This window comes from Schistocerca cancellata, chromosome 2 (genome assembly GCF_023864275.1).
Source record: "Schistocerca cancellata isolate TAMUIC-IGC-003103 chromosome 2, iqSchCanc2.1, whole genome shotgun sequence".
Classification (NCBI taxonomy): domain Eukaryota; kingdom Metazoa; phylum Arthropoda; class Insecta; order Orthoptera; family Acrididae; genus Schistocerca; species Schistocerca cancellata.
Window position 1 is genome coordinate 480,627,789 of NC_064627.1, and position 16,790 is coordinate 480,644,578.

The following is a 16,790-nucleotide window of genomic DNA, read 5'->3' on the forward strand; positions in this document are numbered from 1 at the left end:
ACCTGCGGACGTAGCGGTCCCGCAGTTCCAGATTGAAGCGCCTAGAACCGCTCGGCCACACCGGCCGGCATTAAAATAAAGAGCTGAGCAAGTACAATCATACCTAGCACTATATAGAAGTTTGTTAGAGTAAAGCTGGCGAAGGCCGCAACGTGATCCAAGATACGGATCGTGAGATATTTAGGTTTCAGTTCAGCTGGTCGATCTTTGACGAGTGGCCGACGCAAGCAGGCTCCGGCAGTGTCGCAAAGCGGGCCAGTGTTGGCTGACCATCGCAAGTCGCGTGGGCGCGGTCGCAGCCAGGGCTTCTGCATGGGACGAAGGCTGGCGGATGGATAGACATGTGTCCCAAACGAAAATACTGCGTAGTCTTCAGCAGTGGACTCCCCTTCTTCCTCAACGGTTGGACGAGTTCAGAGTAACATAAAAAGTCAGGGACAAAGTAGCACCTGATGATCTACACATCTACTCTGCAAACCACCGTGACGTGCACGGCAGAGGGTACATCCCACTGCACTAGCTATTTGGGTTTATTTCCGTTCCATTCACGTATGGATCGCGGGTAGAATGCTTGGTTGAATGCCTCTGTAATTACTCTAATCTTATTCTCACAGTCCGCATGTGAGCGGATCGTAGAGGGTTGCAGTACATTCCTAGAGTCATTGTCTAAACCCGGTTCTTGGAACTTTGCCATTAGTTTACGTGTATCATCAAGAATCTGCGAGTACAGTTTTTTCATTATCTCTGTAACGCTCTCGCATGGATCACACAAACCTATGACCATTCCTGCTGCCATTCTCTGTATACGTTCAACATTACATGTTAGTCCTATTTGGTACGTGTCTGATACAGTTGAGCAGTTTTCTAGGACGAGCTGCATAAGTGCTTTGTAGGCAATCTCTTTTGAAGACTGATTTCATTTCGGCAGTATTCTTCCTATAAAACAAGGTCTACCACCTTTTGTACCCACAACTGAAACAATCTGGTCATTCAATTTCAAACCCCTACAAAGTGTTGCACCAAGAAGTTTGCTAACCGAATCCAGCTGTGACTCATTAATACTGTAGTCATAGGATACTGTGTTTTTTCGTTTGGCGAAGTGCACAACTCTATTATATGAACATTTAAAGCAAGTTACCAAACTTTTCACCATTTGGAAATCTTCTCAAAATCTGACTGAATATTTATGCAGTTTCTTTCAGGCAATAGTTCATCATAGATAATTGCATCATCTTCCAAGACTGAGGTTATTGTTAATACATTCTGCAAGGTCATTAACATAGGCTACAACATGAACAGTAAGCGTCCCACACACTTCCGTTGGGCACACAAGAAGTTACCACACCATCTGACGATAAATCTCCATCCAAGATAACACGCTGCATCCTCCATATAAAAAATCCTCAATCCAGACACAAATTTCTCTTGATAACCCAATGGTCTTATTTTTGACAATAAGCGTAAAGGTGGTACTGAGTCTCTGACACGTTCCGGAAATCAAGAAAGACTGCATCTGACTTACTGCTTTGATCCAAAGCTTTCAGTATGTCATGTGAGAGAAATGCGAGTTGGGTTTCATACGGTCGCTGTTTTCGGAATCCATGCTTGTTGACATGGAGGAGGTCGTTCTGATCGACATACCTCATTATGTTTGAGCTCAGAATCTATTCTAAGATTCTACGAGTTCACATCAAGAATATCGGACGATGGTTTTGTGCATCACTTCTACTAACCATCTTGTAGGCGACTGCTACCTGTGCTTTTTCCCAACAGCTGGGCACAGGTTTTTGTTCGAGCGATCTGCGATAGATTATGGCTAGAAGAGGGTCTAACTCAGCCGCAAGTTCAATTCGGAATCTGATAGCGATGCAGTCGGACCCTGTAGCTTTGTTCAATTTTAACAAATTCAGTTGGTTATCAACACCACTGACATTAATACTTGTTTCACTCATATTTTTATTGGTACGAAGATTAAATTGAGGCAGTTCTTTGTAAAAGGAACATTTGAAAATGTTGTGGATCGTAATAGTTAGGATAGAGGTAAAATTCTTGCGGATATCATTCTGCAAGCATCTAACTTGGGGTATCGATGGGATGTATTCTAGTATCAACCCAGTTGGGCAGCAGAGAGGAGGACGCGCCATTGTTCCAGGAGAACGTGGCTCGAGCCTGGATCTCATATACGCATAGAGCCGGTTCCGCAGTTATGGCAAAATAAGCTTTGTTTTTGCACACATTACATAAATAACGTTGTCGAAAGTCAAGTCGCGTAGGGAGTGAATTTGTTTGCTGATTACAAGTGTTTTTGATTGGTGACATACGGACAGACCTAGAAAAGTCAGACTATGTGCAAAGCTTATGCCAGTCGAGACTGTGAGTTGCTACAATCTAAATTCGTTGTCCTTACTGTTCCGATGAGTGCCATCTTAGTGTGGTGAAATTCTTATCGCTGATGACCATTTGGTTGTGGCAGGAAGATATTTCATTCACTTTATGGTGGTTGTGAAAGTGCCAGCATTACCAAAACTATGCTGGCGCTGTGTATGAGATGGCAAGACTCGCGTTGTTCCAAACAGAGTAGAGTTGCTATGTGTTCTGGTTTCGGTAATTTCTCTTGTGTATCGGTAATGTCTGCCTACAGGCAAAAGCTACTTTTTCGACAGTACGGTGAATTCTGATAGAAGCAGCTGGAACTGAGTTCCACCGCTTTAGCGAATGTACCCATACGAAATTGGAGGACACTGGACCCCGACAAAATATCAAGACTTTGCCAAATTTGCCCGTCGTTTATTTACGAGGGTAACTACATCCCCAGAGTGATATTTTGGTTGTACATTCGTATTCAGAATTCACAGGCTGGTGTGCAACGTGCAGTTAGCCTGTGGCTAATGCAGGTACGTTTGACCCCTGTAGATTGTGCTTTTGGACTTATATTTGCAGAACGACATCGGTAAGTCTGCTAAGTAGTTCATCCAGGCAGCTGTGTTAGACTATAGCGTCCCGATACAGGCAGTCGTCGTGAAACATGTGGCTAGTTAGAGTTTGCATCGTCACTGTTTCCTCTCACCACATGTTGATGTTTCGTTTCACGAAAAAGGAAACAATCACGTAAAATACTAGAGAGAAGATCGAATAGGTTACAACATGTAGTTTGTCAGCTGATAGATAATTTTCAAACGCCAACTTTTCAGGTATGCCCTAGTTTTCCTTTTTTCGAACAGAACATATACATTTTGCAATATCATACGTCAGTAATCAGTGAAATAAACTCAAGGTGATAATAGAAAAGCAAAGTAGATGTAACTAAAATACGACAAGTGAAGTTTGTTTTTGGTCTATGAAAGCGATAACATTATTAACGTTGAGCCCATTCAAAGTCTGAAGCTGATTGGTCTCCTGTATTGTCTTTGTCGTCAACTTTGTGCAAGTAATTAATACTATTGAAATAATAATCGACTTGTTAAATATGTAACGTGTTACTGATTTAAAGTTACCCTCAACGTCAGTAGAATTATTTTCTGAAAAAATGTAAATGTGGCCGTTTTCATAAACGGTATTGATTCGTAATTTTAACGAAGTCATTGTTGAGTGCCGATTTGCTCCATTTTCACTTCCTTAGTACAGGGTGGGGCAAATAAAAGTGGCCCGAAGAACAGAATTCCAGGGTACAAAGGAAATACAGTACTAACCTGACTATAGCAGATGTTGAAAGTGATCACCATTCATCTCTTAGCGTTTTAAGGCCCGAGTCAGCAAATTTCTGAAGGCGGATCGAAGATGGACTGGTGGAATTGCTGCAGTATCATCCGAAATATTCTGCAGCAGTTCTGGAAGATTATGACGGTTCTTGCGATAACCCTAGACTTGAGGGCACCCCACACATAGTAAATTCACACTGACAGATCAGGTGACCTGGGTGGCCAGCTAGGGCCGCGATCAGACTGAACTCTGCTAACGACTCTGTCAGGCGTGAAGATTGTGTAAATGTGCTCCAAGGTTCCGCTGGCTGTATGAGCAGTTGCTCCATCCTGTTGGAAGTAACCGCAGGTTTTAAGGCATGAACAACAGACACATGGTAGGAATTCATGTGCAGGTTCAAGTGGGATATTCGTCCGCATGAACGACATGATATGCAGGCCTCTTGCGACAGATGTCGGGTTGATTTGGCAGGACTCTGAAGCACTTTCTGGTGAACTGCTGCCACATTTTCTGGTGTGCGAGCATATTTCGGAATGTTTTACTGCACAAAACACATTCTGTCTGTCACCATTTTCGGACTAAGCGTCACATGGTACTCTTTGATGACACTTTAACAGCATTAAACTTCTCGGCAACAACTGACCACGCCGTTCCCACGACTTTCTTGTCACTTAACTTTCCACAACGATCACCCGCTGTTCCACTGAGTACCATCGCCCCCTTTGCACAGCTCCACTCGCACTAACACAGCCCACACTATGCTATCAACTGATGTGGATCACGTGGCCTGCGTATACGTCTTGCTGCGTCACGGGTGTGGTTATATGCGTACTTTCACGGCCGCTCGTATCCTCTCGTCCTTACCACTTTTATTTGCGCCATTCCGTATTTCCGAAATAGAATCTGCCACATTTTATTAAAGAAGTCCGATTGCCTTTCAAATTAAACTCATTTCCACATATTATCATTATGCGCTCGCGTTTGTGCACAATTTCTGAACGAATCGACACCAAATAGATTATGACCCTTGCTAAGTATATTAATATTTACCATAAATTCAAATTAATAAATGCTTTATTAAAATAAATAAAAGCGTGTACAAGCCATTGCAAATCGCCTGCAAGCAAAAGAAAAGTGGAACATTTTTTTCTCTATTGCTGGTTAACCAATTCTAAGTGAATTTCAATTAGAAAAGCGCAGGAACTACATATTTTGTAGCAAACGAGGCAGATAATATAATGCCTACTTTCGTGTGAGACATTATCTCGTCCAAAATAAATGAAAACCACGTGGAATATACAGTATGCAAAAACAAATTTTCTTTTAACTATGTTGTACAACAATATTTTTTCACAATAGAGAAATACCGTTGAGGTCAATCTGTGTCAAAACAAGTGAGTTGTTTGAACTTAATGTTGAATGCTCTCCTTCATTTTTTACGCAGTGCTGCACGCTATCTGTCAATCTTATTGTTGTTTCTCATGTTACTAATTGATGTCAAAAACTACTAAAGCGTGAATACAGAAAATATTCGCATGGAACCGAACGTTACCTGCCTGTCAGCAGAGTAACGTGTTCAAATTTATGACAAACTATTCTCTCTCAATTAATAACATTGAAGGTTGTAGCATTAGTACGGGTAGTGGTTAAGAAACATAGCGTTAAAACAAGTTTTGGTTTTATTTTTTAATAAAATTTTGATTTGTTTACTCCACTCCCTCCTCCTTGGTTTAGATCATGGGCACGCTTTTACTACCTGCTACACATACTGTATATATGTATCATGTGTCGTGGCACGATCTTTTGACCTAAAGTAGCCGATTTCATTCCCATTGTAGAGGGATGATCATCCCTTCTTAACCGTACCAGAGGACCTGCAAGCATTTGTAATCGGACGGAAAGTATGTTGGACGACAAAACTATCCATCAGATGATTGTCATCGAAGGGTTGCACCTACTAAAATTTATAAATATCTTGAAGACATTGTAGTCTGCAAAGTACGGCGCTATTCATAAAGAAGGCACCGATTTCAAACATTTATATCTTCCAAGTTACAAAAGGTAGCACCATAATTCCAACGTTCCTGGACAGACAGTAGTTTAAATTTTGAACAGTCCGGGTAGACATTCCAATCAAGATCGCATTGGCGCTGTTGCTTTCTTCTTCTTGGAAAAAACTGACAGAACTGACCTCTCCTGAAATGCTTCAAAATTGGTTATTTCCCCATCTTGAAGATGATTCAAGTGACATCATCTTCATGCAAGATAGTGCCGCGCCTCATTTCTCTACACACGTCCGACGTTACTTGAATGACATCATGCCCCGACATTGGATTGGAAGAAGACGAAGAAGAAGAGCAGAAGATGAATTTCACCGTCGGTGGACTCCCAGGTCTCCAGACCTCTCACTCGTGACTTTTATCTGTGGGGTTACGTAAAAGACTGAATTTTTATCCCCCATATGCCTAACAGTCTTCAAAGTCTGTGACATCGCATTGTTGAAGCTGTGAATTCGGTAACGAGAGACCAGCAGCTTCGTATGTGGCAGGAAATGAGCCACCGTTTTTGACATTTGTCGTGTAACAGATCGTACTCACACTGAATGCATAAAAATTTGATCTTTTTTTTTATCCAGGAACGTTGATGTGTTTCTATCTGTTGCAGTCTGGAAGCAACGAATGTTTGAAATCTGTTCCTATTTTAACAACCCTTTTTTGTTTTTTGGTTTTACATCTCTCCAAATGGGTTTTTCGACTGCTGTGAAGCACCGAAACATAACTTCCGACCAGTTTACCGCTTGAATCTAGCGATATTTTTATGACTTTAAACAAGTTAGATGTGTTGTAGCAAAGCATTAATGTCATTTTTCAAGACTGTTTGGCAAAAGGTTAAAATTCATAAGGCATTGTTAGCTGGCGAGCAGCAGAAATGAGGTTCCGACACCTAACTGCAAATATATTCTTTCTTAGCAGGTGTTGGAACTTATCATTCGTGAACTGTCTTAAGTCTTAACTGCACCTGTCGAGTGTTGGTGGCTGTGGTGATCGCTTGTAGAGTTCAGTGTCGTGTTTTATGGCGATGAGAGATGGGAGATGGAAAATCTGGCCATCTCATAGCCATACTTCCCTCGAATAGCATCAAGGTGGTTACCAAGCTTAACGTCCTGACACCATCTACGATGTGGCAAGTGCTCACAATCAAACACTTTTCAGAGCTTTGAGATTTACTCTAACACATTGATACACAGTCAGGTGTACATAAATCTTATGCCACCACCTCAGCTCCCATTGCCGGACAAATAGCGATAACCAAAATTTCAGCATCCCAAAAGTTTCGGATCGGTAACGTCAAAGTCGAGCACTATTACATTAGATTGTGTTAGTCATCTCAGAGACATACGAGCATATGACTATGTTTGTTAAATAGTAAAAACAGAACTTCAGTGTTGTCTCTCTCTTGTTACAGGGTAGATCTTGCCTGCGATTAGCGATTTCGTCTCTGTTACGTGCATACTCATTGTACAAATGATAAAGATTTGATGAAATAATTTGTGGTAATTTGTCAATGGAGTGTGTAAAATGCAAAGATCAGACCACAGACTGTATTGTATGTTAACCGGGGCCATAGAAACGACAGAGAGGCTTCCGTCCCCGGCGCAGCCGCAGTAGTCCACAACCCCACGATGACTACCACAGTCCAGTTCACCCCTCCACCGCCCCACACCGAACCACTCTCTTTCAGGGTTATTGTGCGGTTCGGTCCCCGGTGGATCACCCCCCCCCCCTCCTCACCTCCCCCCCCCCCAGGGAACGTCTCCCACCAGACGCGTGTAGCCCCTATGTTTGCGTGGTAGAGTAATGGTGGTGTACGCGTACGTGGAGAACTCGTTTGCGCAGCAATCGTCAACGTAGTGTAGCGGAGGCAGAATAAGGGGAACCAGCCCGCATTCTCAGAGGCAGATAGAAAGCGGTCTAAAAACCATCTACAGACTGGCAGGCTCACCGGACCATGACGAAAGTCCGCAGGGTGGATTCGTGCCGTGGACCAGGTGCTCCTTCCCAATCCGTTAAGCCGTGCGTTAGACCACACGTTACTCACTCAACTAATCCATTTCCGTGAGGTTAGGCTGTTCTTTCAGTGTCAATAAACCACAATCCGATACAATCGGTGTCAAACGCCAAATTATTACTCGTGAAGACAGAAGCCACTCATCTCGTACCACGCCAGACACATTTGAGGGTCGTATCGCTGGACAACTAACGAGCGACATAGCGTTATGGTACAAACACAGAACAGAGACACTTGACCAGCATTCAGGGCAAGAGTGCTTCAAGTACGCTTCCGGACGTCCAATCCGTTAAGCCGTGCGTTAGACCACACGTTACTCACTCAACTAATCCATTTCCGTGAGGCTAGGCTGTTCTTTCAGTGTCAATAAACCACAATCCGATACAATCGGTGTCAAACGCCAAATTATTACTCGTGAAGACAGAAGCCACTCAACTCGTACCACGCCAGACATATTTGAGGGTCGTATCGCTGGACAACTAACGAGCGACATAGCGTTGTGGTACAAACACAGAACAGAGACACTTGACCAGCATTCAGGGCAAGAGTGCTTCAAGTACGCTTCCGGACGTCCAATCCGTTAAGCCGTGCGTTAGACCACACGTTACTCAACTAATCCATTTCCGTGAGGCTAGGCTGTTCTTTCAGTGTCAATAAACCACAATCCGATACAATCGGTGTCAAACGCCAAATTATTACTCGTGAAGACAGAAGCCACTCAAATCGTACCACGCCAGACATATTTGAGGGTCGTATCGCTGGACAACTAACGAGCGACATAGCGTTGTGGTACAAACACAGAACAGAGACACTTGACCAGCATTCAGGGCAAGAGTGCTTCAAGTACGCTTCCGGACGTCCAGATTTAGGTTGCTTGTCATATGCATAAACTGAGTAAGTCGAACACAGCATGACTGATTTCCTTCCACACCTTCTTCTGCCCGAAGTTTTCATCTATAATGATCTCGTCATTGATGGGGCGATAAACTGCAATATTCCTTTCTTCCTCTCACACTCTTTGCGACATCAACGTACGGTTCTTTCACTCATCGTGTGAATCAGTCCCTCACTGTGACCTCGAGGAAAAAACTGTAAATTACGAGGGCTGTTTTTTATAGCCTCTGCTCAGTCGTGAAATGGAAACCACAGTAAAAATCGAAAAGGTTTCATTTGCAACATTTAGCTATACCTTCCAACGGCTTCTCTTCGCCTTAGACGTTTTTGGTAGAGTGGTACCAGCTTTCCAATGTCGTCGTCATAGAAGGCAGCTACCGGCGATTTCCGCCAACTCCCTACGCTGCTCTGCAGCTCCTTTTTTAATGCCAAAGTGCTGTCCTCGAAGCCAGCAGTTCGTGTGAGCGAAGAGGTGAAAATCAGAGGAAGCCAAGTCCGGGCTGTATAGTGGGTGATCAAATACTTCCAGTCGAAAACGTTAAACGAAAATTTGTATGAAGTAGTTGATTTGAGCGTCGAAATAATTCAGTAGTAGTATTTGAAACTGTGACTGGATGGGGACTGAACCTGGATGCTCTGCTTCTCTAGAACAGTTGCCTTAATCACCTCGAAATGTTTCCCATCGGACTAAAATTCTCAACTGCTGCTCACCACTGATGATGTGGCAACTTTCATTTTCCCCTTTGCTCTCAGCCTCATTGTATTCCTGCTAGGGAAAGTTTGGTGGTGCGCACCTGCACTGAAATAGTCGTGTTCCCATTGAGGCATATCCATACATTTACATGTGTGGTGTCCGGTCTTTCGGACATATCCGAAAGAACGGACAGCACACATGTAGCTGTAATCGTAAACGCTGCAACAACGTCTTTGCTGGTTCAGCAGTATGCGCCGATTATGTTAAATGGGCTGCATGAAATCAGGCGAAACCCCTAAGCACGACTTCGCGGTTGGTGAGTGACACTATTTTCACGGTATCTTTACGTGCTCACTGTGCACTCAGAAGCGTGGCGTGAAATGACAGATGGGCAACAAGAGACACCGTGCAACACTTCTGCTCAAAACCTCGCCGGATTTTCACTATGGTTTTAGTTTCGCGATCGATCAGGGGTTGAGCAAAATTGACCTCGTACTGATTCCATACCTTTTGTGTGCCACACAAACGCTTAGTTTGCAAATGATGTAAATAGTCCTCTTTTGGCTGTCACCTGTATTACCAAGTAGAGATAAAAGAAGGCAATGATCGAGTCCTTTACTTGTTTAAAGTAATTTCTTTATTTTGGGCACTGAATTATTTGCAGCTACAGCTCTCTGCTCATGGTGAAATTGAAGATGTGCAACTGAGTGCCTCCCGCAGACACAGCAGGTGATGGCAGTGGCGCCCTTACGAGATGCTGACGCCGGCAGTGCTGGAGATCCAGTCGAGGAAGGAGGTGACCCTGGCGTAGCCGGACGGGGCGCCGCTCTCGCAGCCAGCGTTCGACACGAAGCTGACGACGCCGATCAGGGTGAAGCTGCCCGTCGAGCCGATCACCATGGGGCCGCCGCTGTCACCCTGCAACGTGACCACACCGTATAATCTCTGACTGGTGGTAGGCCAGAACACGTGTACCCCAAGGCAACAGAGCCTGGCGCCCCCAAGATGAAGCACTGCAGCTAAACAAGTGGATTCTAAAGAACTGTCTCCACAAGTCAGGGACATCAGTGACCAATCTGGCTCATGTGGAGGGTCCACAATTTTGGTTTGCTCTAAAGCTTCTATGTGATTGCAGATACTTTCCTTTCGGTAACTTCATCTTTTTACACATCTATTATTTAAGACAGTAGCCGTGTTGTCGGTCTACGGCCTCTGAATAATTCAATTAAGTGTATAAAACATATACCAGCCATAACAGAGAGTCAGGAACACCAAAAAAATATCAAACACAGGGGAAGAGCGACACTTTAAAAGGAACATTGCATGGCTTATACAAATATACAACAAATAAATGTCGACGGGATACGAAACATAACTGAAGATTCAAGAGCTGTAAGTACTGTACTGCATAAATAACACAGTACAGAAAAATTTCAGCACTAAACACATCCAAAAATTTTATAAAGCTGGTATCTATCTGTTCACTTCCAGTATGTACTATTCTCATAGCTCGTATATCGATATATCCATACAACCCGTGAGCAGTGGCATCGGCCAGTTGCGAGAGTAAATAAAACTTCGTCTCTGCCCTATACATTGGGTCCTGTTTTTAGCGCGTCCGGTAGTAGCAGTCGGTACGTAGATTCGTTGTAAATGACTGTACGGGTAGGTCGCGAGAATTTGACCGGGGGAAGTTTCACCTGTCGGTGGTAAGAAACTTGGTCACGTGAAAGGATTTAGATGAATCCTTAATCAGATAGCTCTGTTAAGAGCGATGTCATGCAGTATTTTGTGGAATTTTGTTATAGTAAAAGATTGTTATTAACAATTAGAAACCTTCTGTAAGACGGTTGTGGTGCTGTGGGTTCCTAGTAATATTGTCTAATCAGGTAATGGGATGGGGAAGGAACTGAGCAGGCAGTAATATGAGGAAGGATGTGGAACGAGTAAGGGGAAGGGTGAAAAGACGAGGTGCAGGATATAGGAGACGAGCAGGATTGCAGTTATGCAGGAAATTTGGTTATAGGTAATGGGACGCACAGTGTTGGCTTCATAGCGTGAAAGGAAAAGCCTGCTGAAATTACCTTAGAAAAGGACATGGAAATTGTTTAACATGGCAACAGAGGCATGAGAACAGGTCAGAATTCTCAAGAATGGGAGATACAACAACAGGGAATCGATTTTTCAGAAAACATAAGACTGGAAAAGAAATTCGAGATGTTTTAGAAGGTGCGAGAGTTCAGTCAGCTAATACTGGATACGGGTGAGAGAGGATAAATGTGTATGGAGTGCTATGTGGATGTACAGGAATTTGGTGAAAGTTTTAACATTTGGCAGGGTTGGAGATCCATTTAGCATTTTCACGGATGAGGACAGGATGAGTGCTGGCATTGTAGATAAGTGTGATAGTCTTGGGATTTCGTACCAAAGTCGGCTAGTTAGCAGTTTCAGTCATTTCCCTCTATTGTGCTATTTCATTTGGATCTTCGTTATTTGAGGGTTCCATATTAGCAGCTGACTGATTGCTGGTCAAAGGCATTTCAGAGCTAAAATTAGGTATATTGGAAGGTTGTGAAATGTAAGGTCCAGCTTTCTCAGACGGAAAATTCAGTTGCTCTTTCCTATATCTATCTTTTTTGTGTGTCATAAGGTCGCTGGGATGAGAGGAGAAAACCTCAGTCCTATATGTCTCTCTCCAGTGCTGCAGTAGAAAGGAACGTTCAGAGTATGTTCGGTGTGACGTTGTTTAGCACCTTTAGGGCTTATCTTCTTTAGCGCTTCATTGCCTTTGTTTGGAAAGTTGGAAGGCGAAAGGTGATGCACGGCGATACTTACGCTGCAGGTACTCTGCCGGTTGGGTCCTGTGGCGCACAGGGTGGAGGAGATGATGGAGCTTCCATAGTACTGGGCGCAGGCCGAGTTGGAGATGACGTTCAGCGTCGTGTACTGCAGTATGTCCGGGTTGTTGCCGTCTGAAAACATAACACACGGGGAGACCTGTAGTAACGTCTGGAACTGAGACGCAGTTTCTTTGAACCCAAGAATACGGCCATCCAGCGACTAGAATTTTATTTATAATATGACACAGTGCTATTACAAGGGATTTCAAATTGATCCCGTATTTCTAGGTTTCCAGGAGGTTTTTGACGCTGTACCTCAGTAGTCAAATTGCGTGCGTATGGAATATCGTCTCATTATGTGACTGGATTCGTGGTTTCCTGACAGACACGTCACTGTTCATCGAGTAAAACAGAAGTGATTCCTGGCGTTGCCTAAGGTAGTGTTATAGGCTCTTTGCTGTTCCTTATCTATTTAAATGATTTAGGAGACAAACTGAGCAGCCGTCTTAGGTTGTTTACAGATGATGCTGTCGTTTATCACCTAGTAAAGTCATCAGAAGATCAAAAAAATTGCAAAATGATTTATAAACGATATCTGTATGGTGCGAAAATTGGCAATTGACTCTAAATAATGAAAAATGTGAGGTCATCCTCATGAGCGCTAAAAGGAATCCGTAATATTTCTGTTACACGATAAAGCAGTCAAATCTAAAGGCCGTGAATTCAACTGAATACCCAGGAATTTCAATTACGAACAACTTAAATTGAAACTAACACATATAAAATGTTGTGGGGAAGGAGGACCATAGACTGCAATTTATTGGCAGAACACTTAGAAGATGCAACAGATCTACTAAAGAGACTGCCTACACTACGCTTGTCCGTCCTCTATTGGAGTACCGCTGCTCGGTGTGGGATCCTTACCAGATACGATTAACCAAGTACATCGAGAAAGTTCAAAGAAGAGCAGCATGTTTTGTATTATAGATAACTAGGGGAAAGAGGGCCAGTGCCATGATACAGGATTTGGGGTGGACATCGTTAAAACAAAGGAATTCCTCGCTGTGGCAAGAACTTACGCGAGTGACAGTTTATTTACTCGGTGGCAGTGAGATTTCTCTTAGGCTTTATTTATTTTTTCGCGTACTGTCATACTTACAATCCCCCCCTCCCCCCGAGTTATCCTGAATAGTCATATTTTAATTGGACAAGTCAGGGCTTACTGACAATTAGTAGAATCGTATTAATTACTGGGATTTCTGCTAAAGCCCCGTTTTGTGTGGCTTCTCCGCGAGTCGGTGACTACATTTCGAAAGACTAAGTAAGGTTTCCTTAGGACAATCGGAATCGGTTGATCGGCCACCTGCATCCGAAAAACATACAAGAGAACTGCCGCAGAATGACGGGGATGAAAATAACCTACTACGTAACGTCGAATGTTCCCTGATAATCTTCATGGGTGATGCAGTTGTGCACCGAGAGGTTGCAACGCTAGAAAACTTTTGCGAAATGCAGGAAGATCTGCAGAGGATCCACGTTTGGTGCAGGGATTGGCAGTTGGCCAGCAACACAAACAAATGGAAAGTATTGCGCATGTATAGGCAAAAAAAATCGTCATTGCATGGTTACACGATTGCAGAACACCCATAAAATATCTAGTAGTATGCATATGGAGTGATTTAAACTGGAACAGCCACATCAAAATAATCGCAAATAAGGCAGATCCAAGACTGAGATTCATTGGAAGAATCATCAGGAAATATAGTTCACCCGAGAAAGAAGTAGTTTTCAAAATCCTCTTTCGACCAGTACATGATTATTGATAGTCAACCTGGCAACCGTACCAGATAGAATTGATAGGGTAAATAGAGAAGTTCAACCAATTGCAGTGGCAGACGCTGCAAGAGAGCCGTTCTACGAGGGCAGTTCAATAAGTAATGCAACACATTTTTTTTCTCGGCCAATTTTGGTTGAAAAAACCTGAAATTTCTTGTGGAATATTTTCAAACATTCCCGCTTCGTCTCGTATAGTTTCATTGACTTCCGACAGGTGGCAGCGCTGTACGGAGCTGTTAAAATGGCGTCTGTAACGGATGTGCGTTGCAAACAACGGGCAGTGATCGAGTTTCTTTTGGCGGAAAACCAGGGCATCTCAGATATTCATAGGCGCTTGCAGAATGTCTACGGTGATCTGGCAGTGGACAAAAGCACGGTGAGTCGTTGGGCAAAGCGTGTGTCATCATCGCCGCAAGGTCAAGCAAGACTGTCTGATCTCCCGCGTGCGGGCCGGCCGTGCACAGCTGTGACTCCTGCAATGGCGGAGCGTGCGAACACACTCGTTAGAGATGATCGACGGATCACTATCAAACAACTCAGTGCTCAACTTGACATCTCTGTTGGTAGTGCTGTCACAATTGTTCACCAGTTGGGATATTCAAAGGTTTGTTCCCGCTGGGTCCCTCGTTGTCTAACCGAACACCATAAAGAGCAAAGGAGAACCATCTGTGCGGAATTGCTTGCTCGTCATGTGGCTGAGGGTGACAATTTCTTGTCAAAGATTGTTAAAGGCGATGAAACATGGGTTCATCACTTCGAACCTGAAACAAAACGGCAATCAATGGAGTGGCGCCACACCCACTCCCCTACCAAGAAAAAGTTTAAAGCCATACCCTCAGCCGGTAAAGTCATGGTTACAGTCTTCTGGGACGCTGAAGGGGTTATTCTGTTCGATGTCCTTCCCAATGGCCAAACGATCAACTCTGAAGTGTATTGTGCTACTCTTCAGAAATTGAAGAAACGACTTCAGCGTGTTTGTAGGCACAAAAATCAGAACGAACTTCTCCTTCTTCATGACAACGCAAGACCTCACAAGTCTTCGCACCCGAGAGGAGCTCACAAAACTTCAGTGGACTGTTCTTCCTCATGCACCCTACAGCCCCGATCTCGCACCGTCGGATTTCCATATGTTTGGCCCAATGAAGGACGCAATCCGTGGGACGCACTACGCGGATGATGAAGAAGTTATTGATGCAGTACGACGTTGGCTCCGACATCGACCAGTGGAATGGTACCGTGCAGGCATACAGGCCCTCATTTCAAGGTGGCGTAAGGCCGTAGCATTGAATGGAGATTACGTTGAAAAATAGTGTTGTGTAGCTAAAAGATTGGGGAATAACCTGGTGTATTTCAATGCTGAATAAAACAACCCCTGTTTCAGAAAAAAAATGTGTTGCATTACTTATTGAACTGCCCTCGTACACCACGGTGTGGTTTACTGGTAACGTTCCGACAATGTACGTTTCTAGAAGGGTAAACCAATATATTACTTCCTCCTACGCAAATCTCACGAAAATACCATGCTGGATAAATAAGAGAGGTTTGAGCTTGGGCGAAGGTTAGACAGCAATCTTCCTTCCCGTGAACCATACGCGATTGGTATAAAAGGTATCCTCTGCCAAACACCGTTAATGGCTAGAGGAATATATGTATAAATGTAAAACTACTGAGGCCAAAATGATTCATTACGTACTCACAACACTGTATGATTAAAAAGTTCAATATTAAACAAATATTCGAGAGTTGGTCTTTAATCGCCCGCATCTCGTGGTCGTGCGGTAGCGTTCTCGCTTCCCACGCCCGGGTTCCCGGGTTCGATTCCCGGCGGGGTCAGGGATTTTCTCTGCCTCGTGATGGCTGGGTGTTGTGTGCTGTCCTTAGGTTAGTTAGGTTTAAGTAGTTCTAAGTTCTAGGGGACTTATGACTACAGCAGTTGAGTCCCATAGTGCTCAGGGCCATTTGAGCCAGTTGTTCTTTAATCGAGAATTTAACGGGTAGACTACAGATGCTCGTAGAGTTTGTGAGTTGATAGGTAGCGTGAAGGATTTAGAACTAACATCTGCAGAAGCTCACCACAGGTAAGCACACCGGACGAAAAATTAGGCGCCCTAGGAGATGTCACGCTAATACCACGTAACACCATCTATAGCCCTGGCAAAGGGAGTTGGTGAGAAAGACAGTCAACGAGTTTCTTCAGCCCAAACAAACGGGCAGCAACAAATCCTGTAACGTTTGCAACCGATTTTGATCGATAAGGTGTGACACTCGCCTGTAGGCATTGTTGGTGAGAACCTGTTTAGGATGACTGTTACTATGCTGTGCAACGTTGTTGCCAGTGGTATACTATTTCTTGTGTAGCACACTGACCATATTCGGTCTGAAACACGCAAAGTAGGAAATAGATTACAGCAGAGCCAATCGCAGGCCAGCCTGGTTGTTCCGCCTTACGAAACACAACATAGCCATCAAACGTTGCTAGGCGACCTGGCCAGGAGAGGTGTGCAAGGCGTAGAAAAGCCCAAGCAAGCACAGCCAATGAGTATATACGCTACTGGACATTAAACTAGCTACACCACGAAGATGACGTGCTATAGACGCGAAATTTAACCGACAGGAAGAAGGTGCTGTGATATGCAAATAATCAGCTTTACAGATCATTCACACAAGGTTGGCGCCGGTGGCGACACATACAACGTGCTGACATGAGGAAAGTTTACAACCGATTTCTCATACACAAACAGCAGTTGAGCGGCGTTGCC

The 16,790-nt window shown here is 43.9% G+C and overlaps 1 protein-coding gene across 1 annotated transcript in view; it reads right to left on the reverse strand.

Moving 5' to 3' along the window:
* Positions 1-9,980: 9,980 nt before the first annotated feature.
* LOC126146284 (brachyurin-like) overlaps positions 9,981-16,790 on the reverse strand; it is a 30,727-nt gene continuing 23,917 nt past the window's right edge. The window contains exons 6-7 of the mRNA XM_049915610.1: positions 12,191-12,327; positions 9,981-10,273 (exon numbers count right to left, since the gene is read on the reverse strand). Coding sequence (XP_049771567.1) covers positions 10,103-10,273; positions 12,191-12,327 — 308 coding nt within the window. The 3' untranslated portion in view covers positions 9,981-10,102. The remainder of the gene's footprint in view (positions 10,274-12,190; positions 12,328-16,790) is intronic.